Raw genomic sequence first — 27,735 nt, 5'->3', positions numbered from 1 at the left:
GATGTGTGGCTACTGGCTGCAAATACAAAGACCTGAATAAACTGCATAGACATTTTATACAAAACAATCCAAAATATGCTTTATCCTATTAAAATGTTTCGACACATTAGCTCACGTGTTGTGCTAAAGATATTTGCATCCGGTCAGCATCCGGTGAAAAAAAACATTCTATAAAAGCATATCACGCAAGGGTGGCCCGTCTATAGCAGAGCTCGGCTTACGCCTGTATCTTTGTATCACGAAGGAGTGACCCATATGCAAGGGAGCGCAGACTGCGCCTGTATCTATGTATTGCAGCAGCAGTGACGCACCTATAGAGGAGCTCGGTCTGCGCCTATATCTGTACTACGGCGGAAGTAACCCACCTGTAGAGGAACTCGATCTGCGGCGCCTGCTGGTAGAAGCCCACCACCTTGATGACGTCTCCAACGCGGTACCGGTAGAAGCCCGACGAGTTGGTGATGATGATCTCGTACTCTTTGCCGACCTCCAGCTCGTGGCCGAGCAGCAGATCCCGGCGGTCGATTTCCCCGAGCTCCGGGATCCGGTCGTGGACGATGGGCAGGAACTCGTAGAACATGATGTCGGGGATGAGCGTGTAGCGCGGCGGCCCGGTCCAGCTGTCGATGTTGGAGCCCATGTAGCCCTCCGAGGCGCTGTACGTGAAGCTGAGCATGGGGATGTCGGGTCCAAGCAGGTAGCGCGCCTCGCGGTAGTACGTCTCGTTGGTGCTGCCCGACCAGATGCCGCTGGTGCGATCCATCTGCGGCCAGAGGCGCGGCACGATACCGGCCATGCCCTTGGCGAACTCGCGCTCGACCTCGTCGGCCCGCTGCGGCGTCGGCCTCAGGTGACGGTTCAGCTCCTCCCTCACGTCGGGCGGTATGTTCAGGTCCTCCTTGATGCGGCCGCGGCGCATGTCGCGCAGTAGGTCCGGCAGGTTCTGCTGGATGCGGCGCATCAACGTCAGGAAGTTGAACACGAACACTGTGCGCAGCACGCTGATGTGCTTGTCGCAGAGGCCGAAAAGTGCGTGGATGTAGTGAGATTCGAACTCGCTCTTCACCTGCTGGCCGACGAGTGGCGTGGTGAACAGCTCCGCCGTCAGCGTGTTCATGCGCGCGTAAACGACGTGCGCGGCGGCGCTGACGGTGTAGCCGCCCTTGGTCTTCTCCAGCACACGGCCGTTGTTCACGTTGAGAATGCGCCTCAGATTCCAGGGGAAATGGCGGCGAACGACCCACTGCAGCGGGCCAAACAGCACCTGGTTCTGCATGTCCCTAGCGGCCTGCTGAGACATCGGGATCCGCTTGTTTCTGCCGGTAGTTCCTGAGGATGTGATGAAGATGAAGACGTCATCCTTGTCGCCAAGGAGGGCTGATTTCTCTCCGTCGGCCAGCCGGTTGACGTAGTCCTCCATTTGCGGGAAGTCAAACAACGGCATACTCCGTCGGAAGTCTGACACGCTGCGGATGGAGGAAAAATCGTTGTCTCTTCCGAAGCCTGTATTTTCTGAGCGGCGGATCCGGTCCATCAGAAAAATTGATTGCGCCTGAAAATAGGCCCATAATGTTATATTCTTAGCTTGGAAAATAAACCCCAGAATGTCTTATTGATCCTATTCTTTTTCTTATAAATTTAGTCCGAACCTCTTGATTGGAGGGATTCACAAGGACAGAGCCGCCGCTAAGCGAAGCGTATTGCGTTGACCCTGCCCTCTACCCTCCGATCGCGCAATTCCGGTTCTGTGGCAGAATTTAGAGTCCAAAGTTTAAGGTGCGCACATAGCCGCGCACGGCCGGTCACCTCACTAACTTCGCCTGGCTACGGCCTGCCACCAACCGCAACCATCCCTCTCAGGAGGCCCATAAATGTGAAGCGCCCATCGCGCTTCGAACCCGCACTGTTGTAACCGGGAACGCGTGCTCTCACCACGCGGAGTCCAAAGCTCTACCGACTGAGCTACAGGACCGGCTATTGTGTAACGCTCTACCGACTATTGTGTAACATCAAATCACGAGAGTCGCTGGTTAACTTCAATTAAAATGCCCCGAAGACAATTGTCATGTTAAAGTCACAGTTTTCATGTCACTAGCAAAACCCTTGACAAAAACGTCCGAGATGTGATTTAACCCTCGCCCGTATTGGTGTTTTTCCAGCTCCGTGAACGTATGGGGGAGGGTCTGCTGCCCATTTGCCGTTTCGCCCCTGATCAAGCTAGAGCTTCGCAGAAAAAATCGAGCGTGTTGCCCGTGACGAGAGGAAGCCGATGATACCCAATTTTAACCCGGCGGCCGCTGGGCCTCCGCGCCACCCGCCGGCCGCTGGGGGGGCACATAGTTGCCCCCCCCTTACGTCTGCGACGATATCGTCACAACGCGAAGAGATAGAGAAGCGAAACTTTGTACACATCTTCCTGAATACCTAGCCGAGGTTGTGTCCAAATTTGGTGTCGATCCCACTTGAAATGACGTCACAGTGACGTCATAAGTGAAATTATAGATTGGCCGATACATCAGATATATGGGACCGAATATAAACGGTCGATTATTGGTCAGAAACTAGATGGAAGTGTAGTTAGATGTTTTAGAATGACAGCAGGTGCTGTCTAGTTCATTTACAGTTGAGTTTCATGCTCAGCGTCATCAGAAACGGTCCATATCGGAAAACGACAAAACTTTATGACGTCACTGTGACGTCATCTTAGGTGCTACAACCACCAAACTTTCCTCAAACATTGCCTAGGTATTCATTTGAAGCTATGCCAAGTTTCACGTTCGTAGCTCATCAGCTTTCGGAGATATTTCACAAAATGTAAAGGGGGGCAACTTTATGCCCCCCCCCCCCAGCGGCTCGTGGGATAAGGTCTTACGCCATCGGTTGACACTTGACATTCTAGGTCAGGTCAATGACTCAAAAGCTGGGAAAATCGGGACCTGTTAGAACGTTGTTAAGTGTGGCTGCTATAAGGGTTTTCAGGATGCTGATCACGAATATCATGTTAGATTTAATTACAGACGATATCTTGATGCATTTAGGCCAGGTCGGGTCAGGTCAGGTCAGGTTATCCAGTAGGGGTCCTGCCGAGTATTCGTAGTAGGTGTCAACCGCCTCTGACAGCTTCGTAATATGTTACGAAGGCACCAAAACTACTTCGTAATTGTTCATATGGTTGCTAAATTCGAATTCAGCTCCAAAAACTAGCCTAGAAACATATAAAACTGGAAAAAGCGACCCGAGGTCATCAAAGGTCAATGACCTGACCTGAACTTCAAGTGATCTTGACACCCACCGATGCATGGGAACAAAATCATATCACCTGTTTGAACGTTTGAAACCACGAAAAGACTTGCAAACGCGCGGCTAATCCGAGCCGACAAACATGGTCTTTAAAAGTTGGTCACAGGTCAGAGGTCATTTGCGTCAGGGTCATGAAATTTTACGGGTATGTGTAAAATTGATTAACGCGAGGGTACTGAAAGCTTCATCACGATCAGCCGCTTTTACGCGAGCTATTCGCGAAAAACCGAGGGGGGGTTCCGTTCGGCACCCCCCCCCCCCGTTCGGGCGAGGGTTGAGAGCTCAGTTGTGACATAAGCCGAAAAGTTATTCCACGCTTTACAGACATGCAATAAGATTCATAAATATGCTACGGTTAGGCAAAAGCAATACTTTCTTACCTGCTCAAAGCTTCGGACATCCCTTTCGAACTTCTTGTGCATGCGGTACATTTTGATGCTGCTCAGCTGGGTGAGAACATAGAGTTTCAGGAGGTCCGGCCAACTGATGTCTCTGGAGTAGCCGCGTCGCTTCAGGTCCACGAGGGCCAGCAGGAGTAGCACGGCTACTCCTGGAAATAGAACGGGCCAACCATGTCACCAAATTCAACTGCTTTCTACGATTTCTACGACATTTTGAAGTCGACTTGCCAGATTCGAACCATGCCGTAGGGCGTAGACTACTGTATCACTGGACTGCATGAAAAAGCCGGTCTTGCATAATAGCCCTAAAACTGTAGTAATAAATGGACAAGTATTGCATCGAGCGTACATGAACCTCCAGGCTCGACGAATCAAACAATTAAAACAGTTACATTAAAGGCGTACCGGTTTCGTCTATTAGACTTCTTCAGCGCCGTTGTATGAAACAAGGAACAAGAAAACGAGCACATCAATCGTTTGAAATAAATAGCACGTATTTCTGAGAACAAGGTCAGAGTAGTCGGGTACCTCCTAATTAAAACGAAATCATACATATTTTCGTGAACATGTAACAATCTATTCGGAACATATTACAATAGCTAAATAGTATTAAATCAATTGACGGTGCATATAATATGTTTCTCTCTCACTCTCTCTCTCTCTCTCTCTCTCTCTCTCTCTCTCTCTCTCTCTCTCTCTCTCTCTCTCTCTCTCTCTCTCTCTCTCTCTCTCTCTCTCTCTCTCTCTCTCTCTCTCATTTTTAATTTTTATCTAGATCAATGATGCTCAATTGTGCTGCAGATTTCGCCCATTTTATAAACCCACCGTTCGTGTTGATCGTTTCGTTAGTTGCGATGTACGCTGCTTCGGTTGCTTTTCTAATCGCTTTTGAAGAGCATGAAGCTATAATTTCTGTCCCCTCCCAGTTCGGTAAATGTCCCGTTTTGTTCGCATGAGCCACAAAAGCGCTATGTTCCATAAAGTTACGAAAATCTCGTTTGTGCTCTTTCAGTCTAGTTTTTGCTCCCCTGCCTGTTTCTCCTATGTATGCCTTTTCACAAATCCCGCACGGTACCCTATATACTACACTCTTATCTGACTTGTCTTTCTTTTCTTTCTTTCGTATCATCTCACCTATTTTTCGACCAGATGTCACAGCTGTGCGCGCGCCCGTCGTCTCGATTCGCTTGGCTACTACGTTCGCTAGCTTCGAATTCGGTATGGTAATGTAACGTTCGTTTTTCTTTCGCTGTCGTTCGGTCTCTGCTCTATTTCGGATCTCCATTGCCTTCCTTTTCAGATTTAAAAGAAGGCCCTTAGGGAACTTCAGTCTAATAAAAGAATCTAAGACATGTTGGATTTCCTGCTCCAGATACTCTTCGCTACATATGCGATAGGCCCTAAGAAAGAAACCTAAAACTACTCCCCGTTTGACTCTATCACTGTGTCCTGAATAAAAATGAATGTAATCTTCTTTGTTCGTTGGTTTTCTGTAAACTTTGAATTTTAGGCAGTCTCCTGTCCTTTCTATTTCAGTGTCTAAGAAGGGGATTCTACCTTGCTTTTCATGTTCAATAGTAAATTGGATCTTTGGATCTAGACTAGATGAGCTTAACGCAGTAGATCCAAAGATCCAATTTACTATTGAACATGAAAAGCAAGGTAGAATCCCCTTCTTAGACACTGAAATAGAAAGGACAGGAGACTGCCTAAAATTCAAAGTTTACAGAAAACCAACGAACAAAGAAGATTACATTCATTTTTATTCAGGACACAGTGATAGAGTCAAACGGGGAGTAGTTTTAGGTTTCTTTCTTAGGGCCTATCGCATATGTAGCGAAGAGTATCTGGAGCAGGAAATCCAACATGTCTTAGATTCTTTTATTAGACTGAAGTTCCCTAAGGGCCTTCTTTTAAATCTGAAAAGGAAGGCAATGGAGATCCGAAATAGAGCAGAGACCGAACGACAGCGAAAGAAAAACGAACGTTACATTACCATACCGAATTCGAAGCTAGCGAACGTAGTAGCCAAGCGAATCGAGACGACGGGCGCGCGCACAGCTGTGACATCTGGTCGAAAAATAGGTGAGATGATACGAAAGAAAGAAAAGAAAGACAAGTCAGATAAGAGTGTAGTATATAGGGTACCGTGCGGGATTTGTGAAAAGGCATACATAGGAGAAACAGGCAGGGGAGCAAAAACTAGACTGAAAGAGCACAAACGAGATTTTCGTAACTTTATGGAACATAGCGCTTTTGTGGCTCATGCGAACAAAACGGGACATTTACCGAACTGGGAGGGGACAGAAATTATAGCTTCATGCTCTTCAAAAGCGATTAGAAAAGCAACCGAAGCAGCGTACATCGCAACTAACGAAACGATCAACACGAACGGTGGGTTTATAAAATGGGCGAAATCTGCAGCACAATTGAGCATCATTGATCTAGATAAAAATTAAAAATGAGAGAGAGAGAGAGAGAGAGAGAGAGAGAGAGAGAGAGAGAGAGAGAGAGAGAGAGTGAGAGAGAAACATATTATATGCACCGTCAATTGATTTAATACTATTTAGCTATTGTAATATGTTCCGAATAGATTGTTACATGTTCACGAAAATATGTATGATTTCGTTTTATTTAGGAGGTACCCGACTACTCTGACCTTGTTCTCAGAAATACGTGCTATTTATTTCAAACGATTGATGTGCTCGTTTTCTTGTTCCTTGTTTCATACAACGGCGCTGAAGAAGTCTAATAGACGAAACCGGTACGCCTTTAATGTAACTGTTTTAATTGTTTGATTCGTCGAGCCTGGAGGTTCATGTACGCTCGATGCAGCCCTAAAACTGTCACCTGCATTAAACCGCATCCGCTTTTAAACATCGCATTTCTCGAAACTCTACCGTCTGCAAGTCATGTGGAATAACTTCCGCTGTTTGACGAATTTCTAGACCTATACAATAGGTACAGTCCACAGCAGAAGTAATGTGCGGTTTCAGTCATGGGTATGTTCTGCTTCTAAAGCTTAAATAGGACCGATTAGCCAGACTACAATGAAACTTCAAATGTAGTTTACATGTATCCGAAGGTTGGGACTTTTCACTATTCTTAAGAATTGTGATTTTCTATTGAACATCCCAACTTGAGCTTATCGCCACCATTGCAGCTGCAGTTTCATCTACTGACGTCTTCTTTTCGATCACTCCGCATTAAAAAATCGCCAGTTAAAGCCATTCGTTGAGATTGGTAAAGCCGCACATGACTGTAGCGGTGGGCTGTACATTATGCACACAACGAGGACTTTAGCCACGGGGAGCGCTTACTAAGCGTGCAATCTGCAATATGCCCTTACAGTAGGAACATTCGAGAACGGCTCGAGGGTCGCAGACGGTGATTATGGGCCTTGATTTGTCGAACAATTCCAGTCCTAGAGTGCTTTTTTAATTTATTGTCACGTAATTCAAGGCCCTAAAGCTACCGTAAATTAGGTGCCAACAAGAAAATTTGCAAAAGTCAGTCAGCATGATGACCGGCGTCTTCGTACATTTTCTATCAATGTCGCCACCGCGACTGTCGCGTACGCCACGGTCGCCAGGGCACCATCAGCCACCGGTATCGGTATCGGCTTAGGGGCGCTGGTGTTCCCTTAGGTGCGGTACTGTTTGTCTGCGGAGGCTGTACCGCAACACAAAGCGTCGCATTCAGAGCGTGACTTTGCCGCATGTATTGTCACTAATGGGGCATTCCACGTCAAGTGGGACAAAAAATGACGATTTTGAACCTCACCTCCTCCGATTTTTGCGAAACTTTGTGAACCTACTCATCTATATGTGAAAAGAAAGGAGACATTTTTTTGCCAAGATATGACGTCACGTTTCCGAGATACACGTCATCAAACATTGACTTCGGCAAGGCACATTATCATCTTTAAAGCGTCATAACTTTTAACCCGCGCGGGGCTGGGGTCTCCAGCCGAACGCGCGGGGCTGGGGGGGGGGGGTAAATTTTACCCCCCCCCCCCTGTTATCTCCCGAACTAATGGTCCGATTTGGAAAATTCAAACGCCAATCGAAAGCTCTCATCACGAACTACTAAAAACATGTACTTAATTTAAAGTTTGAGGTCAAGGTCAAGGTCAGGTCAAGGGTACAAATTGCAAGTTTCTACAGTATCGGCCTTGCACCGTAGTTGCCGAAGAATGGAGTCATGGACTGAGACTGATCGCCCAAAACGTGTTCTTAGGCTACCAAGACAATATTAGTTGCATACAATATCATTCAGAGGTCAAGGTCAAGGTCAGGTCAGGTCAGGTCAGGTCACCAAAAAACAAAATATAGAAAAGGGCATGTGCGACACATGTTTTATGGGTCATTTTACTCATAGAATTCAATAGGCACACTCAATAAGTGATATGGACCACCTCTGGATGAATTTCAGGTCGAGGTCAGGTCAAGGTCAGGTCAAGTGAGGTCAAATTTTGAAGTTGGTTGTTAAGGCCTAAAAAGGTGTCTATCTGATGCAGTTTTTCACGGCGAATCGAATGGTGCTATTTTTGTTTCCGTACGAGGTCTAGAACTTCCAAAAAAGTCATTTTTCAAAAAAATTGTGTGTCGTGACGTCATAAAATTTTGAATAACTCCCACATTTTTGAACCGATTCTTCTAAAATTTGGTATGTAGGTGCACATAGACCACTTCTCTGACATATATTCCGGTTTTTTCGATAGACTCAAAATTTTGGATTTTATAATGATTTTCCCAAAAAAATCAGTTTTTTGAAAAAATTTAGGCCAAAATCCAAAATTTTCAAAAAACCGAGATAGCCATTTGATAGACAAAGTAAAATTACGTATAACCTTTTTTGTTACGTCTTGATTCCTTTAAAAATGAAGATGTTAGCGGCGTTTGAACTTTTGCCGTTTTTGAGGCGAAAATGGCGAACATGACGTCACTAAAACGTCAATTTCTCAAAAATTTTCCGACGGATTTCGCTCAAATTTTCAGGGAAGGTGTCAAATTGATGTAAGAAAAGGTACTGAAAGTTTGGCGGCGCTGCGCGCCGCCGTTTTTGAGATATCGCAAAAATTCGCGAGGGGGGGTAAAATTTACCCCCCCCCCAGCCCCGCGCGGGTTAAAGTTTTAGACATATCACCACGCGACAAAGTTTGAAATGGAGTGAATAGATCAGGCTTTAATTTGAGGATCACAATATGGACGTCATTAACTAATTAATGAGCATAATTAAAATTCAAAAAATAAATTTTGAATTTCTGAAAAAATGGGTACCCTTCGATTTTGCTGATTTTTGCATGTATTATTCTTTCATACATTAGCTACATCATATAAAAATTTCAGAATGGGCCGACGTCTACGTAACTGTCTTTTGGACTTCGTAATGTCTGGCACTCGCGCGTTTCGTTTTAGCAACCAAGGAGAGGCGCTACGCGGAGATGGTTCTTTCTACATTAATTAAACCAAAGCAAACCTAACCTGACCTGACCTAATCTAACACGCGTAAACTTATGTATAGCCCTCACGGCAGTTGCTGGCTGGCCAAATGCTACTTAGATACGAACACTATAAAACAAAAATGAACGCGTGTTAAAACACTTGAGGCTGACTAGCCACGATCCAGCGACCTATAGATTACGAGGTGGGTTGGGTACACTCAGCACACTAACTACTAAGCTTCGAAGATGGCTGGTCATCGCTGAGCTGTAAGCCAGTTTTCTTTTTTAATGATGCAATTGAGCATTCTCCCGGCAGCGCCTCTCTTTGGTTGCAAAAAGGAAATACGCCTGACTCTCCCAGCGCTAGGGGAGAAAGGCCCGGTTTAGTCAAAAAAGGGTATTGAAAAACGGAATTTGAATTGTAGGTGGGGCGGTGGGGAACTTTATCGTGTGCCAATTTCATGGCCCTAGATCAAGATCTTCAAGATCAAATGAGGTTAAACGTGATTAAATTTGTTATAGTGAATATTTTGCGTTTATACGCCCATAGCGCTAAGAGTTAATGGCCGATTTCCCTATTTCTTCCTTTATACGACATTTATAGTGTTATGAGAATCTTTAGCTAATGTAACCATAAATTTGGTAGTTATTGGCCTGCTAAGAGTAAGATGTCGCCGGCAGAGGCGGAGATCGGCCGACGCGGGAAACGTTTCATTCACAGATTGTATTTGCGCCCTAATAATTCAATTTTTACCTGTTGATTTTCGTATGTAGGTATTTGACCATTAGATTGCCAGTACAGTTTTAAGCCTTCACACAAAATTTGACACGAATCGATCATAATCAGCGGTAAGAAGCGCGGTGCAAAGATGAACCGTCCCGCTCCGGCACAGTCTACCATTCAGGCGTTAACGGCCAGCGCCGGCCGCCGAGCCGCTCCGGCAGGAATGTTTAACTTTACACCGCCATTACTAGAAAAGTTGTGGACCGATTTACCTATTTCTTGCACGAGAGGATTTGCAATTCGATCCTGGACAGATACTGAAAGTTTGACGTTAATATTAACTATGGCGTGAGTTATTGGCGATAAACAGGTGGGGTTAGCGAAATCGGCCCCTTCCACCGCCCGTGCTACGTTGCACTTCTTGTTGCTATATCATCCAAAGTTATCTTTGGCCCACTCTAATTTTCTCAGCACCTGTGCCTTACGTGTAGTGGAAAACAATATCTAAATTTGAGCAAAATCGAAGGGTACCCATTTTTCACAAATTACATTTTAAGAAATTAATTCAAAATAAAATAAATTCAAAATCATCAAAAAATGTAAAAATTGTCAAATTTTACTAGAATAACTCCTTATGTACACGTTTCAATTTGTTTGAAATTAATACCTTCAAAAATGTTGAAGCTATAGATCTTTCAAGATTGCAGTACACGTCCAATTCTGCTAAAAAAGCAGAAGTTTAGCAGCTTGTATCTCTGTAGCCCGAGGGCATATGACAAAATCCTTTCACCCTCAGAGGTTTCACCCAATAGGCAATAAGTATACCAAGTTTGAACAAAATTGCAGAGGTGACCGATTTTGGCTGTCCCGGTTGACATGGAATGCCCCTAATGCAGGGCACCACGATCGACTGACACCCCTGCTAAGTGAGCTGCGATGGCTGTGAGTGGACGACATGATCTGCGAGCCCGATGCCATGGTGATCAGAAGTATCCTGTCAGCCGAACAGGTGGAGCTTTAAGTAAACTGTCCAAAGAACGCACCTCGCGTCTTGTCCAGGCTACTCATTCATCTATGCATTTATTCATTGCCTGATGATGTCAAATGCTGGATGAAGACTCAGCATTCAACAGAAGTTCATCAACAACCAGTAGGCTGCGGCATTTAACAAGTTTTGCGTTCCCTCGCTACCCGTATTTGAGTAAGAACCTTTTGTACCAAGAACGCACTCGTATGATAAAATAGATGTCATCGTCGAGTTCACCGCGGACCGCCTAAAATTGCCCAAAACTTACGTCTTGATAAAAGTACATGACATATTTCACAACAGCATATGTCCTATTAAAACATATGCCTTACCCAGGTAACATATGAACAAACAAGTGCCAATGTCATATGCCAAGTGACGCAAATGCCAACATCGATTTTTGGGGTCTTCTTACCTGATTGACCTGGCCTTGACCCGAACCTATGCTAAACTGACCCCTGCGAGAAACTGATACCTACCTGTGTAGTGTAGCACTGAGTGAAAGATTGTGCACATTCCTGACAAAGTGTGTGACGACAGACGTCCATCACGCGGTCCTTAAGTCCATGCTACTGAACGCCCAATTTCAGGTGTTTGACCTGACCTTGACCCGACCTGTTTGCCGTGCAAAGGCAAAAACGATTACGTCAGGTCAGGTTCAATTACGTCAGGCTATAGGCCAGCCTAAAGTAATCGTTTTTGCTTTTGCCTTGACCTTGACGACAGCCTTGACCTCGAAATTCAACTTAAAGTAATTATCAGAAGCGCCTTGTGGCATCCATTCGTTTCCCGCCTCGCAAGATTCGCTGGCTTATTGGTTGTCGAGTTATCGGCGGGGGGCGCCTAACGCCCACCCCGCACCAAGTGGTGAGGGGCAAAATTCTCCAGCAACTGCCAGGTTAAAGAGCTATCGAATGCGCTTTTCTGCGTAGCTCTAGCTCTATTCGTTCCCGAGTTTATGCGCCGATTTGCCAAAAAGTATTGAGATAGGCAAAATTTCACATTTGTGACTTCATCATCACAGTCATCATCATGTACCTATCGCGAAATAAGGAGTCATGAGCAGGATATGCAGCGCAGTGCAAAAGCACTACGTGCTTATATCGAGGCACCCACACATGCATACTTCAGATATCACATACCCGAAACATCCCTCTCACACACGAATGGCAGCCACTCCCCCGTACCCGCCGGTCCAACGTATTTACATCGCGGCAGCGTTTTCTCAAACGCACGGTGGGTGTGTTCTGCGCAATCAGCGTTTTTTTTTTCAGCTCACATCAGCTCACGACGACCTCTGGTGAGCTGACCTTTAACTGGACCTAAAAATCGACCGAAATGCCTCCTTCATTATTTTTGACGCCCTGCGAACGCCGCTCGTCGCGTGTCGTTACGTGGCCCAGGAGCCGAGTTGGACAGGGATTCTGCGCTACCCAGCGCGGCATAGGGTTCTCAAAGTTTGATGTAGCTGGCATAAAGCGTTTAGGAGATATTTTACAAACACGGGAGCAGAGGGCAGATTCTGCAAATCATAGTGACCGATTGTCTGGCGTTATCTAATCTACCGTTGGCCGGCCGCGTCCCATTGACACCCAGAGCCATACAGAGTGCAGATACCGGTCCAGAGTGGCGCGTTATCGTTATCTGCTTCTACCGGGCTTTCCGCGGCAAGGCATTGGGACAGGCTGGGCTAACGCGACTGTAGCCGCCCGTCTGAGCTCCAGATGGACAGGCTGGGCTAACGCGACTGTACCCGCCCGTCTGAGCTTCAGATGGACAGGCTGGGCTAACGCGACTGTAGCCGCCCGTCTGAGCTTCAGATGGACAGGCTGTGGTAACAAGACTGTAGCCGCCCGTCTGAGCTCCAGATGGACAGGCTGCGGTAACACGACTGTAGCCGCCCGTCTGAGCTCGAAATGGACAGGCTGAGCTAACGCGACTGTACCCGCCCGTCTGAGCTTCAGAGGGACAGGCTGCGGTAACACGACTGTAGCCGCCCGTCTGAGCTCCAGATGGACAGGCTGCGGTAACGCGACTGTAGCCGCCCGTCTGAGCTCCAGATGGACAGGCTGCGGTAACGCGACTGTAGCCGCCCGTCTGAGCTCCAGATGGACAGGCTGCGGTAACACGACTGTAGCCGCCCGTCTGAGCTTCAGATGGACAGGCTGCGGTAACGCGACTGTACCCGCCCGTCTGAGCTTCAGATGGACAGGCTGCGGTAACGCGACTGTACCCGCCCGTCTGAGCTTCAGATGGACAGGCTGCGGTAACGCGACTGTAGCCGCCCGTCTGAGCTCCAGATGGACAGGCTGCGGTAACGCGACTGTACCCGCCCGTCTGAGCTTCAGATGGACAGGCTGCGGTAACGCGACTGTAGCCGCCCGTCTGAGCTTCAGATGGACAGGCTGCGGTAACGCGACTGTAGCCGCCCGTCTGAGCTCCAGATGGACAGGCTGCGGTAACACGACTGTAGCCGCCCGTCGAGACTGCCGCCCTGTGATGCCCATCGACAGGGATCGCCTCCATGGGTGCCTAGCAATTGTCGAGCACGACGCCAGCACTGATGGCATTCTTTCTTCCTTCCTACAAAAGACTGTCATGGGAGTTGGCGCATGGCGCATGGAAGTTGTTTTTGTGTGTTGTGTTTGTGTTTTGTGAAACCTCCGGTGCCCTCAACATGGCAAGAAGTCACGGAAAACATATATCAGTGGATATTTTTATCCGTAATAGCAAAGGAGGTACAAAATATGGCCATGACATGATAACGGTAAAATAACGGTAATGACACCGGGATGTGTGCTGTGTTAGACGTTCAGATCAGAACCAACTATCTGTTCCACATACACTATCATGAATATTTCTGCTATTATGCGCTATTAGACACAGGCCAGGATATGCATGCTATAGCATGCATATTCTGGCCTGTGTCTGTTCGTATTGATAACAGGAACTGACCAAATGTTTCTTGCATTGGTAATAGGCGACCTATTTACCCAAAAAATAAAACAAAATAAAAGGTCAACATCCCAGAAACAGGTTAATATTTTTCGGTGAAATCTCATAAATATTCATTCTTTACTCTTTCCGAACCACGGCACTTCACTTTTACGCCACTATTCATTATTCTTTTTGAAGTTGGGAGGGTCCCTTTGAGCATTCAGCGCGGCGGCCGAGGTGCCTGCGCCGGCCGGAGCACGTCTCTGCGACTGCCGGCGGTGCACACTGCACAGTGGCCGGCCCGGGTGGGTTTTTGTCAGACCTGCGCCCTCCGGAGCACGGCTCTGCGACTGCCGGCGGTGCACAGTGGCCGGCCCGGGTGGGTTTTTGTCAGACCTGTGCCCGCCGGAGCACGGCTCTCCGACTGCCGGCGGTGCACAGTGGCCGGCCCGGGTGGGTTTTTGTCAGACCTGCGCCCTCCGGAGCACGGCTCTGCGACTGCCGGCGGTGCACAGTGGCCGGCCCGGGTGGGTTTTTGTCAGACCTGCGCCCTCCGGAGCACGGCTCTCCGACTGCCGGCGGTGCACACTGCACAGTGGCCGGCCCGGGTGGGTTTTTGTCAGACCTGCGCCCTCCGGAGCACGGCTCTCCGACTGCCGGCGGTGCACACTGCACAGTGGCCGGCCCGGGTGGGTTTTTGTCAGACCTGCGCCCTCCGGAGCACGGCTCTCCGACTGCCGGCGGTGCACAGTGGCCGGCCCGGGTGGGTTTTTGTCAGACCTGTGCCCGCCGGAGCACGGCTCTGCGACTGCCGGCGGTGCACAGTGGCCGGCCCGGGTGGGTTTTTGTCAGACCTGTGCCCGCCGGAGCACGGCTCTGCGACTGCCGGCGGTGCACAGTGGCACAGTGGCCGGCCCGGGTGGGTTTTTGTCAGACCTGCGCCCTCCGGAGCACGTCTCTGCGACTGCCGGCGGTGCACAGTGGCCGGCCCGGGTGGGTTTTTGTCAGACCTGCGCCCTCCGGAGCACGGCTCTCCGACTGCCGGCGGTGCGCAGTGGCCGGCCCGGGTGGGTTTTTGTCAGACCTGTGCCCGCCGGAGCACGTCTCTGCGACTGCCGGCGGTGCACAGTGGCACAGTGGCCGGCCCGGGTGGGTTTTTGTCAGACCTGTGCCCGCCGGAGCACGGCTCTCCGACTGCCGGCGGTGCACACTGCACAGTGGCCGGCCCGGGTGGGTTTTTGTCAGACCTGTGCCCGCCGGAGCACGGCTCTCCGACTGCCGGCGGTGCACAGTGGCACAGTGGCCGGCCCGGGTGGGTTTTTGTCAGACCCGCTCTCTGACCGCCCGAAACGAGCTGCCGTGTCTGCGCGGCCGGAGACACAGCGACGGTCAGCGACAGACCCTGACCGACGGTCAGAGGCAGACTCTGACCGACGGTCAGTGACAGACCCTGACCGACGGTCAGCGACAGACCCTGACCGACAGTCAGCGACAGACCCTGACCGACGCACAGTGTGGCCGAAGACCAAGAAGAGCTATTGGTTTTCAAAATACGCGCCGGCCGAAGGGGGGGGGGGGGTACGACCCCCGTCGCTGTTTCGCCCCTGATGAAACTAGAGCCTCGCGGAAAAAAACGAGCGTGTGTGCCGTTACGAGACGCAGCAACTGGTATCCGATTTTAAGGTCTCTGGTTAACATGTGACCTCTGAGGTCAGGTCAAGTGGCCCAAGGCACGGATTCGTTTTTTATTAATAACTTCACAAAAAATGCCGCAGAGCCGCAATTTTGGCATCATCGTGTTCGCCTCGCTCAGGTGCGTCGAATGGTATACTTTTTGTTCGGCTTAAGTCAACTTAAGGTGTTGACCTCGGGTCAAGGCCAGGTTAGAGCCCCCCAGATCACGAAGTTGGTCGAAGCAGGTCATGGTGCATAGCATTCGATTCGGCAGGTCTTCCTGAGTCCATTGGTGGCTTTCCCGACTCGCTAGCTCAATTTGATCGGGAGTTATTGACGAAAAACTTATTACCCTAGTGACGTCATAAATGACGTCACGTAAGGCCAATAATGCAAAAGTGAAGCATCGGACCTTGCAAGGAGTGCATAAAATCACGATTCCCGGTGCTTGAGATAGTTAATTAGGCTGGAGCCTGTTCGGCCGCGCCGCCCCCGACCTTGGTCAGGTCACGCCGGGCGACCGACTAGACATGTTCAAAGCTGAATTGACGGCAAATAGGCAAAAAGTGGCAGCTGAAACTTGCTCGCTTATGTTCAGAAATGTGCGGAGAGTTCAGCCATGCCCTATTCGTCATATCCATTTTTATCCATTTTGACATTTTCCAACTTCTTTATGAAATACTATCGTGAGAACGATACACATGCAAGGCTCCTGTTCTAACTCATTAAACTCAGAAACCATTCATTGAAAAGCTACCTTGATAGCAGAAACAGCTTCATCATGAATTGTGCTAACCGGTGATATGCTATTTTCTCATATATCTTCTCGAAGCTTCCGTAAAATTTACATTAAAAACTGGACATACTTCTCAGTACCATAGCCCGATTTCAGGAACCGGAGCGTGGGTCTACTTTCGGCAGGGATAAGTCCTCAAATGATAAAGTGGCTTAAAAATAAGGTTCTATCCGATAACTTTGGACAATTTCCTACCCATTGATAGGTATAAATAACAGTTTATCGAAAGTCGGGTTTTTTATTAAATTCGCGCTAATCTGGTATTCGGCAAGACCGTGCGACGGTCAGCGACAGACCCTGACGGACGGTCAGCGACAGACCCTGACCGACGGTCAGCGACAGACCCTGACCGACCGGCCGGGCCGGGGGAGCAATTCCAAGTTCCAACCATCGTAATTCGTTCCCGTGTCTGTATTTATAACTACGATAATTAAAGGTAGACTGCCACCTTTTTTCCACAAAACGGTTTTCACTAGAGCTGAGCCACCTATGTCCCAGACTGAAGTCGGTTTTCCGAAATTCGAACCCGTTTGCGAGAAATCGGAGACCAAAGTTCAGTTTGATGCCATTTTTTTAGTCCAAGAAAACCGACATCTCTACTGTTTATCGATAACTTTGAAACATGAATTTTCTTATCTTTTGGTAAATATATGTCAAAACTTTGATTGTTTCGAGATCAGAGAAGAATTTTGGAGTGTCAAAATAAAAGTTAAACTTATATATTCAGTAGTTCATTTTTTCCAAAAAAGTGTGGGAAATGGGGTTTAACATGGGCCAGACCCATTCCAAATGAGCCATGATTTTTAAATGTTTTACGAACTTAAATGCAAAATAAATTAAACATGGCCAATTTCTTATGAAATCATATATTAGTAAATAATAAAATACCTTACTTTTTCAAATAAAATGTAATAATCTTATGACCTTGAAGTCTAGTGATGTGTAAACATTGTCGCTAGACATTAACCGATTGATAATTGTATGATAATCGACAATTTTTTTTCGCGATTCACGTGATGATACTTTGTCAGGTGAATTATAAAATTTTGTTTTGTCCAGGGAATAAATCATAGGCCGATCTGAGAAAACTTTTTGAAGGTGGCAGCCTTCCTTTAAAGAAGAGCTTCTTTAATTAACCGGGTCTATGGAAACAATAGCTCTATGGAAACAAAAGCTGAACCAAGCGTATAGGTCTCAACGAGATGATTCTAAAGAAGCCAACATTTGTTTACCTTAGGTCCATTTTCAATGTCAGAGGTCAAGGTCAAAGGCAATAACCACTAACCAGCACATATGTAGTGATCTCAAGCTATGTGTTTCGGAGGATGGCAAGCAAATTGGGCAAAACTGGGTTGGAAAGAAAGGGAGACATTCTAAGAAATCCGGTGTGCTCGAAGTTCAAGGTCAAGATCAACGTCATGCTCAAAACATATTTACCTCAAAATTCGCATTTCTTTAACCCGCGCCCCGCTGGGGGGGGCAGAATCTGCCCCCCCCTCCCGTTTTTCGCCAATAACTTCTAAACGCGTTACGCCAGCGACGTCAAACTTTCAGTACCTTATCATACATCAATTTGACACGTTCCCTGAAAATTTGAGCGAAATCCGTCGGAAATTTTTTGAGAAATTGACGTTTTAGTGACGTCATGTTCGCCATTTTCGCCTCAAAAACGGCAAAATTTCAAACGCCGCTAACATCTTCATTTTTAAAGGAATCAAGACGTAACAAAAAAGGTTATACGCGATTCTACTTTGTCTATCAAATGGCTATCTCAGTTTTTTGAAAATTTTGGATTTTGGCCAAAATTTTTCCAAAAACTGACTTTTTTGGGAAAATATTTATAAAATCCAAAATTTTGAGTTTATCGAAAAAACCGGAATATATGTCAAAGAAGTGGTCTATGTGCACCTACATACCAATTTTTAGAAGAATCGGTTCAAAAATGTGGGAGTTATTCAAAATTTTATGACGTCACGACACACAAAATTTTTGAAAAATGATTTTTTTGGAAGTTCTAGACCTCGTACGGAAACAAAAATAGCACCATTCGATTCGCCGTGAAAAACTGCATCGGATAGACACCTTTTTAAGCCTTAACAACCAACTTCAAAATTTGACCTCACTTGACCTGACCTTGACCTGACCTCGACCTGAAATTCATCCAGAGGTGTTCCATATCACTTATTGAGTGTGCCTATTGAATTCCATGAGTAAAATGACCCATAAAACATGTGTCGCACATGCCTTTTTCTATATTTTGTTTTTGGTGACCTGACCTGACCTGACCTGACCTTGACCTTGACCTTTGAATGACATTGTGTGCAACGAATATTGTCTTGGTAGTCTAAGAACACGTTTTGGGCAATCAGTCTCAGTCCATTCTTCGGCAACTACGGTGCAAGGCCGATACTGTAGAAACTTGCATTTTGTACCCTTGACCTGACCTTGACCTGACCTCTGACCTACTTAAGCAAAAAATTTTGGGCTCTTAAGATCCGCCTTGTTGAGAGCTTTCGATTGCCGTTTTCCCCGTCTTTCTACGACCATCGGTTCGGAAGTTAGACAGGGGGGGCAGAATCTGCCCCCCCCCCCCAGCAGGGCGCGTATGGCTGAATAGCCCAGCGGGGCGCGGGTTAAATGTCTTAGGTAAGAATTCCAAACTGTTTTGAAATATTTTCAATCATAATCTTATCAGCCTCCTACATGTGGGTAATGCAACGATGCAGCACTGCTGCAAGGCCAAGGTCAGCATCAGTTTAGTCTCATATGCTGCTGTTAAATAGAACAATCAACGCACATAAGAATTTAAGAAACGTCAAAGTTTGCATGTTGCAAGACTCCGTGCGTTTCGAATATAAAAGATGGTCTTGTTTCGATGGTGAAGAATTATAATGTATGTAGGTACTACGGTACTAGCATGTTGCACATACGGTCGTTTTTTTCTCTGTAAAAAAAAAAACTCTTGATGGGGTATTGTTGCGCAACATGAGCAACACATGCCTATATCTCTTCCCCACACTATCAATTCTGAATGTCTTATGCACGCTGACGACGTAAAAAAAAAAATCCGGAAGATCGCATGCACATCTGACAGTCCGGAGCTGCAGCGTGACCTCGACCGGCTCACGGCCTGGTCTCGCTGCTGGGGCTTATCGCTAAGCCCGTCAAAATGCAAGTCGTTCACTGTAACCCTGAGTCGTGCTCCAATCAGGATCGCATACAATATAGGAAGCTTTGTTTTGGAGCGCGTTGACCAGATCCGTGATCTAGGTACACTCGGGGGCAGGCAACACTGGCAGCAGCCAGTACTGAGCCATGGGAGCCCGATAGGTAGGGAGTGGTGGAACATATCTGCCCCCGAGTGTAGCAGTAAAACGCATTTTGGGCGAAGAACGAGCGAGCGAGATAGTGAGCCCTGCACGTGCAGGGTGAGAGGGTACTTCCAGCGGGCTTGCGCAATGCACCCTTCTAACCGGTCGCTAGCGGTGTGCCAAATTTGAACGCAATCGGCGCAGCCGTTCCTGAGATCTGGAAGCGGCAGTATGCACGTGCGCACGTGCAAACGGGGTCCAAACTGACTTTTGCACGGCACCCTACTAAACGGTCCCCAACCGTGTACCAAATTTGAGCGCAATCGGCCTAGCCGTTCTCGAGATCTGGGAGCGCCCCCTGCACGTGCGCACGTGCAGTAGCACCCTAACCGCAACACATGGGAATGCATTGCCTGGTGGGTGCCTACTGCCTACCTGTATGCCAAGTTTCAGCGAAATCGCCGCAGTAATTACCGAGTTATTGAAATGGGGAAAATTTGGCACCTCTTCTTTTTGCATTTTGCACGTGCAGTGGGGGTCACTCACATAGATCAAGAGTATCCAACCTTTGGTAGAAGGGACGCAGCTACCCTAAAAAAAAATTACCGGAGCCGGGGGGTGTCTGAACACCCCCCGGCCCTTGAAACTCGGCTCCTGGGCCACGTAGCGACACGCGGTAAGCGGCAATCGAAAGAACGTCCAAAATAAGGACGAAAACACTTCGGTCATTTTTTGGGTCAGGTCAAAGGTCAGGTCACCAGAGGTCATCAAAGGTAAAATGTGGACTATTTCAACATTTTGGAAACTGCTGACGGTTATCTGTTGTTGTTGTTGTTGTTTTTCCCTCCATCCGCGGCAGAGCCGCGGTGTAGCTTCAGCTCTGGAGGGCCCTGAAGGCGGCCACCAGGGCCGCCACCGTGTCGCCGCGCCTAACCTCCTCCACCGTCGGCAGTATGTTGCCGACCGCCGGGATTCTGAGGCGAACCCCCATCAGTCCCGGGCAGGTCAGCAGGATGTGTCGAGGTGTGTCGGCTTGCTCGCCGCACAGCGGGCAACGAGCTGCAGGGCAGTCGAGGTTCCTGCACTGTGGGCAGTCCGCAGATGGGTTTCGTCCGATGGAATGGAGAAACTGCGCCGAGCCGCTCCAGCGCCCAGTGCGGATCTGGTGGACGTCTACTGCTGTCGTCCTGTCCATGTTGGTGAGAGGTGGTGGCCATCTTGCACCCATAAGCTCTCTGTACCACCCCGTTGCGGCTTTGCGGTCGGGGTCCGGGTATGTCGGCCTGTCCCTTGCGGCACGGTCTCTGGCGGTGCGGACTGCCGCTCGGTAGATGGTGTCTACATCGAGCATGACGTCTTCTTGTGCCAGCGTCGCAGCCTCGTTTGCCAGGGCGTCGGCGGACTCGTTCTCTGGGATCCCGCAGTGGGATGGAACCCACTGAAGGGTGACCGTTCGGTCTCCGGCGGTGAGCTCCAGTAGCTGCTTCCATATGGCAGCGCCTCTGGCCGAGCGTTGTGCCGACGGACCCTCTCTCAGCGCCGCTAACGTCGACAGCGAGTCGGTACATATGATGACTGGTTCTGGTGCGTCCCGCTGGTGTTCCAGGATGTGGTCCAGCGTCACCTGCAGGGCGACCATCTCCGCTCGAAAGCTGGAGCAGAGTGTGCCCGCTGGAACACGGAGCTCGGTGCGGCTGTCATCAGCTCCGACGATGAGGGCGCCAGCCCCCCCGCGGAGGATCCCGCCGCTCGACGAGCCGTCGGTCCACGCCCACGTCGCGCACTGCGTCATGGACGCCAGGTGATGGAGCGCTGCGTCTCTCTTCGTGGACCTCGCCGCACCGGCGGGCAGCGCGCCAATGCTCAGGTTGAAGGTGATCTTGCCGGTGGGCGTCCACGGTGGCGGTCGCTCTGGTAGCAGGGCCTCAACCGGCAGCTCGACCCGTAGCTCCCGCAGGGCCTCCCGGCCTACTTGGCGCCACCCCGTGACCAGCTTGAGGCGCTGAGGGGGGTCAGCCATGGCGACCGCTCGGAGGGGGTCCTCTGGCGGGAGCGCGGCAGCCTTCGCGAACATACGCGCCGCTAGCGCAGTACGTCGTGCCGCGACAGGCAGCATGCCAGCCTCGGCCGTCACACCGTGGTGTGGTGCGGAGTGTATGCAGCCCGTGACGATCCTCGCCACGGCGCGCATCTCCCGTTCCAGGATCTCGATGTTGGACTTGGACACTGCCGGCAGCCAGGCAGCAGCCGCGTGCTCTATCGCGCCGCGCACGTAGCCGTTTGCGACGGCGCGCAGCTGCTGTTCTTGCAGCCCCCAGCTGCGGCCGGTGAGACGTCGGAGTTGGGCCGCTCGGGGCCGGACGCGCCGACGGAGACTTCTGCAGTGTGGGCCGAAGCTCAGCGTCCTGTCTAGCGTCACTCCCAGAAGTTTCAGCTCAGGTCCCCCTTCCACCAGTTGACCCGCCACGTGGATGTGACAGTCGACGGCGTCTCGGGGGTTCTGGGAGAGGACGAGCAGCTGCGTCTTCTGACCCGCGACCTCCATCTTACTCCGGCGGGCCCACTTCACGAGCGTGTTGGCCGCCAGCTGCGCCCGGTCCCGGGCCACGGCGATGGAGTTGCCGGCGCAGAGCGTCGAGGTGTCATCGGCGAACATGAATGGGGTTGTGCCGGGCAGGGTCTTGAGCGTTGCTACGAGCGGCGCCGACCATAACAGAAACAGGGTCGGAGAGAGGACACTGCCTTGCGGCAGGCCCGCCCTGTACACGCGCTCGCCACTCTTCGTGCCGTTGACTTCGACACAGGCCCTCCGGTCTCGAAGAAATGCCCACACCCAGGTGTTGTAGCAGGCCGGGATTCCCAACTCTGCGAGACGCGCCCTCAGAAGACGGTGGTCGACCCGGTCGTATGCGCGGGAGAAGTCGTATGCCACAAGGACATACTTCTGGGCTGCTTCTCCGTCCGGGACTTGACGTCTTGATGGTGGGCACGGCTTATCTCGGGAACCGATAGAGCTACAGCGCCGCAGAAAAGCGCATTCGATAGCCCTTTTACAGAGCTTTCTGGATAATGTTCTCAGATTTGACCTCCGGTCAACGGTTTAGCCTCCAGAGGGCAAAAACTCCAAAAACAGCCGTTTTTACGAAAAGCGTTTTTTGGCAATAACTTTTGACTCAAAAAAGCCATGACATTTCTTTTGCCAGCATCGTGTTCCTCACGTCGAGACGCGTCGAATGAACTATAATTTGCCCTTGAAAGGTCAACTTGAAAATTTGACCTCAGGTCAAGGTCATGACTTGACCAGAAAAGGTCATGTTGCATATCAGTCGATCCGAAACGTCGAGCCGAACACATCTAAGGCGTTTTCAGCGCTCTAGCACACCTCTATCAGAAATTATTAGCGAAAAACCGTTAGATTTTGTTCGTGACCTGAGATGACCTCGCGGGCATAACGAGGGGTCACATTAGCCATTTTCCGGTTCAGTGTGTCAATTTTACCTACATCTCGATGTTTGAGAGTGTCTAGAATAGCGTTTGTGTAAAACAGACGCTTTTCAATTTTCTCCCATTGACTTATAATGGAGAGGCCGCAAAATTGACCTGACCTTAGGTACCCGATATCAAAATTCCGAGATATATGTACATTTTATGGATAATGTTGCTCTTATCAATCGCTGAAAGTTTCAGGGCAATCGATCAATCGGTGTAGCTAATGCTATGACGAGCATTCTTATTTTTTCTGAAGTGACGTCACTTGGCGTGACCTGGTGACCTGACCTAAGGCGACCTGGGTCTGAAATTTTCACAACATGTGAGGAAAAGACGCACGAACAGGTGTGCCAAAAAGCGCCGCCGTTTTTGAGATATCTGCGAAAAACCGCAGGGGGGTGTTCAAACACCCCGCCCCCCTCCCACGGCCGGGCGCGGGTTCATTAGCTGAGAAGTGTGATAAGCTGAACGATGTCCTTGGAGCCATACCTCTTAAATAAAACTTAACCCTCGCCGGGCCAGGGTAGTTGATGCAACCCCAAACCCTAAGGTTTTTCGCGAATAACGTAAAAACGGTGGCGCGTAGCGCCGCCAAATTTGGCTTACTCTCTATGGCAGCCCTTTGGCACCTTCCCTAAAAATTTCAGGTCTCTTGTCATTTCAGGTCAGGTCACCGTCCAGGTCACCAAATCTGGTACAATGACAGGATAAAATTGGACTATATTAGCGGCAACGGAATCGCTGAGTTTATCTTTAATATCGTAAGACGTAGGGCCACCAAATTTCAGACACAACTTGGGGCAGCCACTTGACATGTGTCCTAGACGCTTTGTGTTCCAGCGACCTCAGGTCAGGTCACAAGGTCATAAAAACTGGTACTTACATGGTGAAAATGGCACTGAAAATACGCTATTTTGTCAATGAACTCTACGAGTTGTTTATCGATTTGATTCAAACTGGCAGAATATGCTAGGCTTGAGGCGAAGCGAAGCTAATTATACAATGGTACTCTTTTATCTTACAATGCAGTAATATATTATTGCATTGTAAGATTTTTATATAATATCAGAGCACCATAATATAAAAAGCTTCGCTTCGCCACAAATACAATTCCCCGCCTAGCGGAGCTAGGTTAAATCGCAAGTAGTATAGATCCATGCACCCATTCTTGGGACTTGGCGATGACACAGTGCTTGTCGGAACGGAGGGCAGAGGCGGCATGTCCGTGCGGTCCGGAACCTCCGGCGGCGGCGAACGCGGTACGGTCTGCGGCTGGAGGCTGCGCTGACTCGTTGTACTGCGCTGACGGCGACGACGTCGCTGGCCAACGCTTGAGAGGAGCTGAGTGAGGACGGGTGGCGGCCCAGGTCCATCGGAGTTAGCTTGAAGTCTGCCCTGGCAGGTAGTATAAATAAGGACACAAGTCAGGCAGCCGTTGATGCGCAGCAGACCAGAGTAACGATGTCGAAGTCGGTGTACTAGGAAGTCGCCGACACGGGGTAGGGGCAGCGAGGTATCGGCGTGGCCCGTGCTCATGTCGTGTCGTTCGATTTCATGACAGTTTTCTTTTTCTTCGTAACAATATATCTTCGGATCAGGGCACTAAAGGCTTCGGATCTTTCTTCAGTGTTGATAAGATAAGCGGTGAAAATAAAATTAACGCATACAAATTTAGTGTTCAGATCACGTCGGGGTCACCAATGTGGCGGCCGAAACAAATAGATAAAAAAATGATAAAATTATATTGAGAGACGAAATAAAAAGACATGGCAATTGGCAATTGGCAATGGCATCGCCGGGGCGAGTGCTCCAGTCACTGAGGGGCGAGGGCTGGTCACTGTATTGCACGGCCACGCTAGTTTTTGCCGGCCACGCCTGACGACTCTTTGCGCTCCGCTCGCGCAGGGGCGCCGTCTCATGGAGGAGGGTCGCCTCACGGCCTGACCACATCACAGTTCAATTCGGCCGGCTGTACCTGTATCTGTGTAAGTCGCGCAGTTTCGATGTGTGGGAAGTGGCGTCATGTATCGTCTGTCGGCTGTTGACGGGGGTGTAGCCGCCGTGAGACGTTGGCCTGTCAGTGACGGGGGCCGGCCGCCTGACGCCGCCTCTGTCCCGGTCAAACAGAGGTGATATAAGGCCGCCGGTCGGCGGTGGTGGACCCAGCCAGGTGAACGGGCCCGCGGGCCAGCGCCAGCCGTCCGACACACATGGAGCCACTCACGGTAAGTCGCGGTAAGGGCGCAGCGCCGAGAACACCTCGCCAGGCAGCGGGAAACGTGACCCAACAACTGCAAAACCTCGGCTGTGAAATACAGAGTAAACTGTGATCTGCTTTTGGAGAATATCAAGAGCTCTCCAGGTCCTTGCTTAACCCTAAGGTGGCTGGCTCCTGGCCCTTAAGTGGCAGGGGGCTGTTTACGACCTCCTTCCCATCATCTAACGAACGGGATCTAACGGGCTGATTTTCAAGGCATTCGATTCCACTCAACGTGATCTACATCTCTAAAAAAATAAAAATAAATGTTAATACGAGGGTGGGGTGGAAGGGAGCAGAAACAGCACCTACATTGCACACACTTTTTTTACTGCCTAACTGCTTAGTGCTTACAACGGCCAAGTTTCTGAACAAATTTTGACGCACCAATTGCCGATCGATGCAGAATGAGTCAGAAAGTAATATGCATTATAAAAATGAGCATTATGAACCAAATCATAGGCGAATACAGGTAAGCAAATTTGGGGCACACAAAATACGCAATGAATCGTTTTTTCAAAAAAGCGGGTTAGCAATGGTTCCCGCGCTCTGATGGGGGGTATTTTTTGCCCCTTTCAGTCTTTTCGCATTATCTTTTAACCCTCGCACGACCAGGCCATTTCTCATAACACGAACGACCAGGGGGGGTTGTTACGACCCCCCCCCCCTGGCGTTTCGAAACGGAAGGTCGTAGAGCTTAGCGGAAAAAACCAACGGATTGCTGTCAACGAGATCTCGCGATTGGTGGTATATTTTTTGGTCCTAGGTCGACATTTGACCTACTTATGACCGGTCAAAAGTCAAATTTTCCGAAAAAATCAAACTTTTTCAACTTTCCGCGGCTATTGCGGCAAAACGGTGGGAGATATCGACTTGAAACCTTCACTATCGTATTCCTTGATCAATTCTCTATCGTTTGGTATGTATTTCGTTTCCCTAGCTCTAAAAATGGCGCGTTGGGAGCGCCAGAAGTCGGCAAGGTCACAGTCGGCGGCAGAAATTCGAAAAATCGAAATTTAAATTTTTGAAATCTGATTGTATTTTTGGATTTGGGAGGTCCATTTGCTCCCTATAGAAGCTAATATTGCTGCATATTCCCATTGAGGTGACAAGAATTAGCAAAATAGTGGTTCGGGCGCTTTTCAAAAATAGTACCGGACGCTGTTCCTCTTGTGACGTCATAGCTCCGTGACCTGACCTGACCCGGTCAATTATCTTGCACCACACGATAGCCAATGCTTGCCCCAACATGCATGGGAAGTTTCATCATGATCCATCAAACAATGTGGGTATCACCGGCAGAAAACCTAGGGATTCGGCGCACACGTTTGGTAACTGTCGGCCGGAGGCTGTACCTCTTATGACGTCATAACTCCGTGACCTGACATGACCCGATCAATTTTTTTCGGCAAAAGATGCGCAAAGGTTGCCCCAGAGGGTATTGAAAATTTCAGCCCGCTACGACAAGCCGTTTAGCGTGCACTTCGAAAAAACCTCAGGGGGGGGGGGGGTGATACAACCCCCCCCCCAGGCGTTCTAGGGTTAACCCGCGCCCCGCTGGGGGTCCTGGATTTCCACGCCCTGCTGGGGGGAGGGTGTTTGAACACCCCCCTTCTAACTCGGCTCCTCGGCCACGTAGCGATTCGGGGAAAGTGGCGTTCGAAAGAGCGCCGAAAATAAGGTAGAAATAATTTCGGTCAATGTTTTGGTCAGGTCAAAGGTAAGGTCACCAGAGGTCATTGAAGGCAAAATTTCGCCGGTCAGATGTCGACAACTTTCAACAAATCGACGCACAGCTCGGAAACTAATAATGCTACAGCGCCACGGAAAAGCGCATTTGATAGCCCTATTAACGTTCTTTCTGAGTAATCCTCTCAGATTTGACCTACCGACAACGGTTTTGCCTGCAGGGGGAAAACTGCAAAAAAAAAAACTATTTTTTTGGAAAGTTTTTCTGCAATAACTTTTTACTCAAACCTTACACGAACTAGCTTTTACCAGCATCGTGTTCCTCTCGTCTAGACGCGTCGAATGAGCTATAATTTCACCTTAAAAGGTCAACTTGAAAATTTGACCTCAGGTCACGACCTGACCGGTAAGGGTCAAGTTGCATATCAGTCGATCTGTATCGTCGAGCCAAACACAACTATGGTGTTAGTCATCGCTGTAGCATGCCTCTGTCAAAAGTTATTCGCGAAAAACTGTAAGATACCATTGGTGACCTGAGATGACCTCAGGGGCACAAAAAGGGACGCCACGAGTGCCATTTACATGTTCAGTGTGTCACATATAATAGTAACTCAGTGTTTTAGAGTGTGTTTAATGACTTCCGTCTAAAAGAGGCGACTTTCAATTTTCTCCCGTTGACTTATA

General features: G+C 49.1%; 1 protein-coding gene across 5 annotated transcripts in view; it reads right to left on the bottom strand.

The window, feature by feature from the left end:
* LOC122365884 (probable indole-3-acetic acid-amido synthetase GH3.9) overlaps positions 1–27,735 on the bottom strand; it is a 39,983-nt gene that overhangs the window by 4,630 nt on the left and 7,618 nt on the right. For 4 of the 5 annotated variants that reach the window (XR_006253810.1, XM_043337489.1, XM_043337490.1 and 1 more), the window contains exons 2-3: positions 3,681–3,850; positions 366–1,552 (exon numbers count right to left, since the gene is read on the bottom strand). Coding sequence is in view for 4 of the 5 variants with exons in the window: in XM_043337489.1 (XP_043193424.1) it covers positions 366–1,552; positions 3,681–3,850 (1,357 nt within the window). In the remaining variant the exon portion in view is untranslated. Of the gene's footprint in view, positions 1–365; positions 1,553–3,680; positions 3,851–4,106; positions 4,159–27,735 lie in introns of those variants that run through there. The other variant, XM_043337491.1, reaches the window with a different exon arrangement.

This window comes from Amphibalanus amphitrite, unplaced genomic scaffold, assembly GCF_019059575.1.
Source record: "Amphibalanus amphitrite isolate SeventyFive unplaced genomic scaffold, NRLGWU_Aamphi_draft 000770F_arrow, whole genome shotgun sequence".
Classification (NCBI taxonomy): Eukaryota; Metazoa; Arthropoda; class Thecostraca; order Balanomorpha; family Balanidae; genus Amphibalanus; species Amphibalanus amphitrite.
The sequence above is the reverse complement of the archived record's forward strand: the minus strand, read 5'-3'. Positions and strand labels throughout refer to the sequence as shown.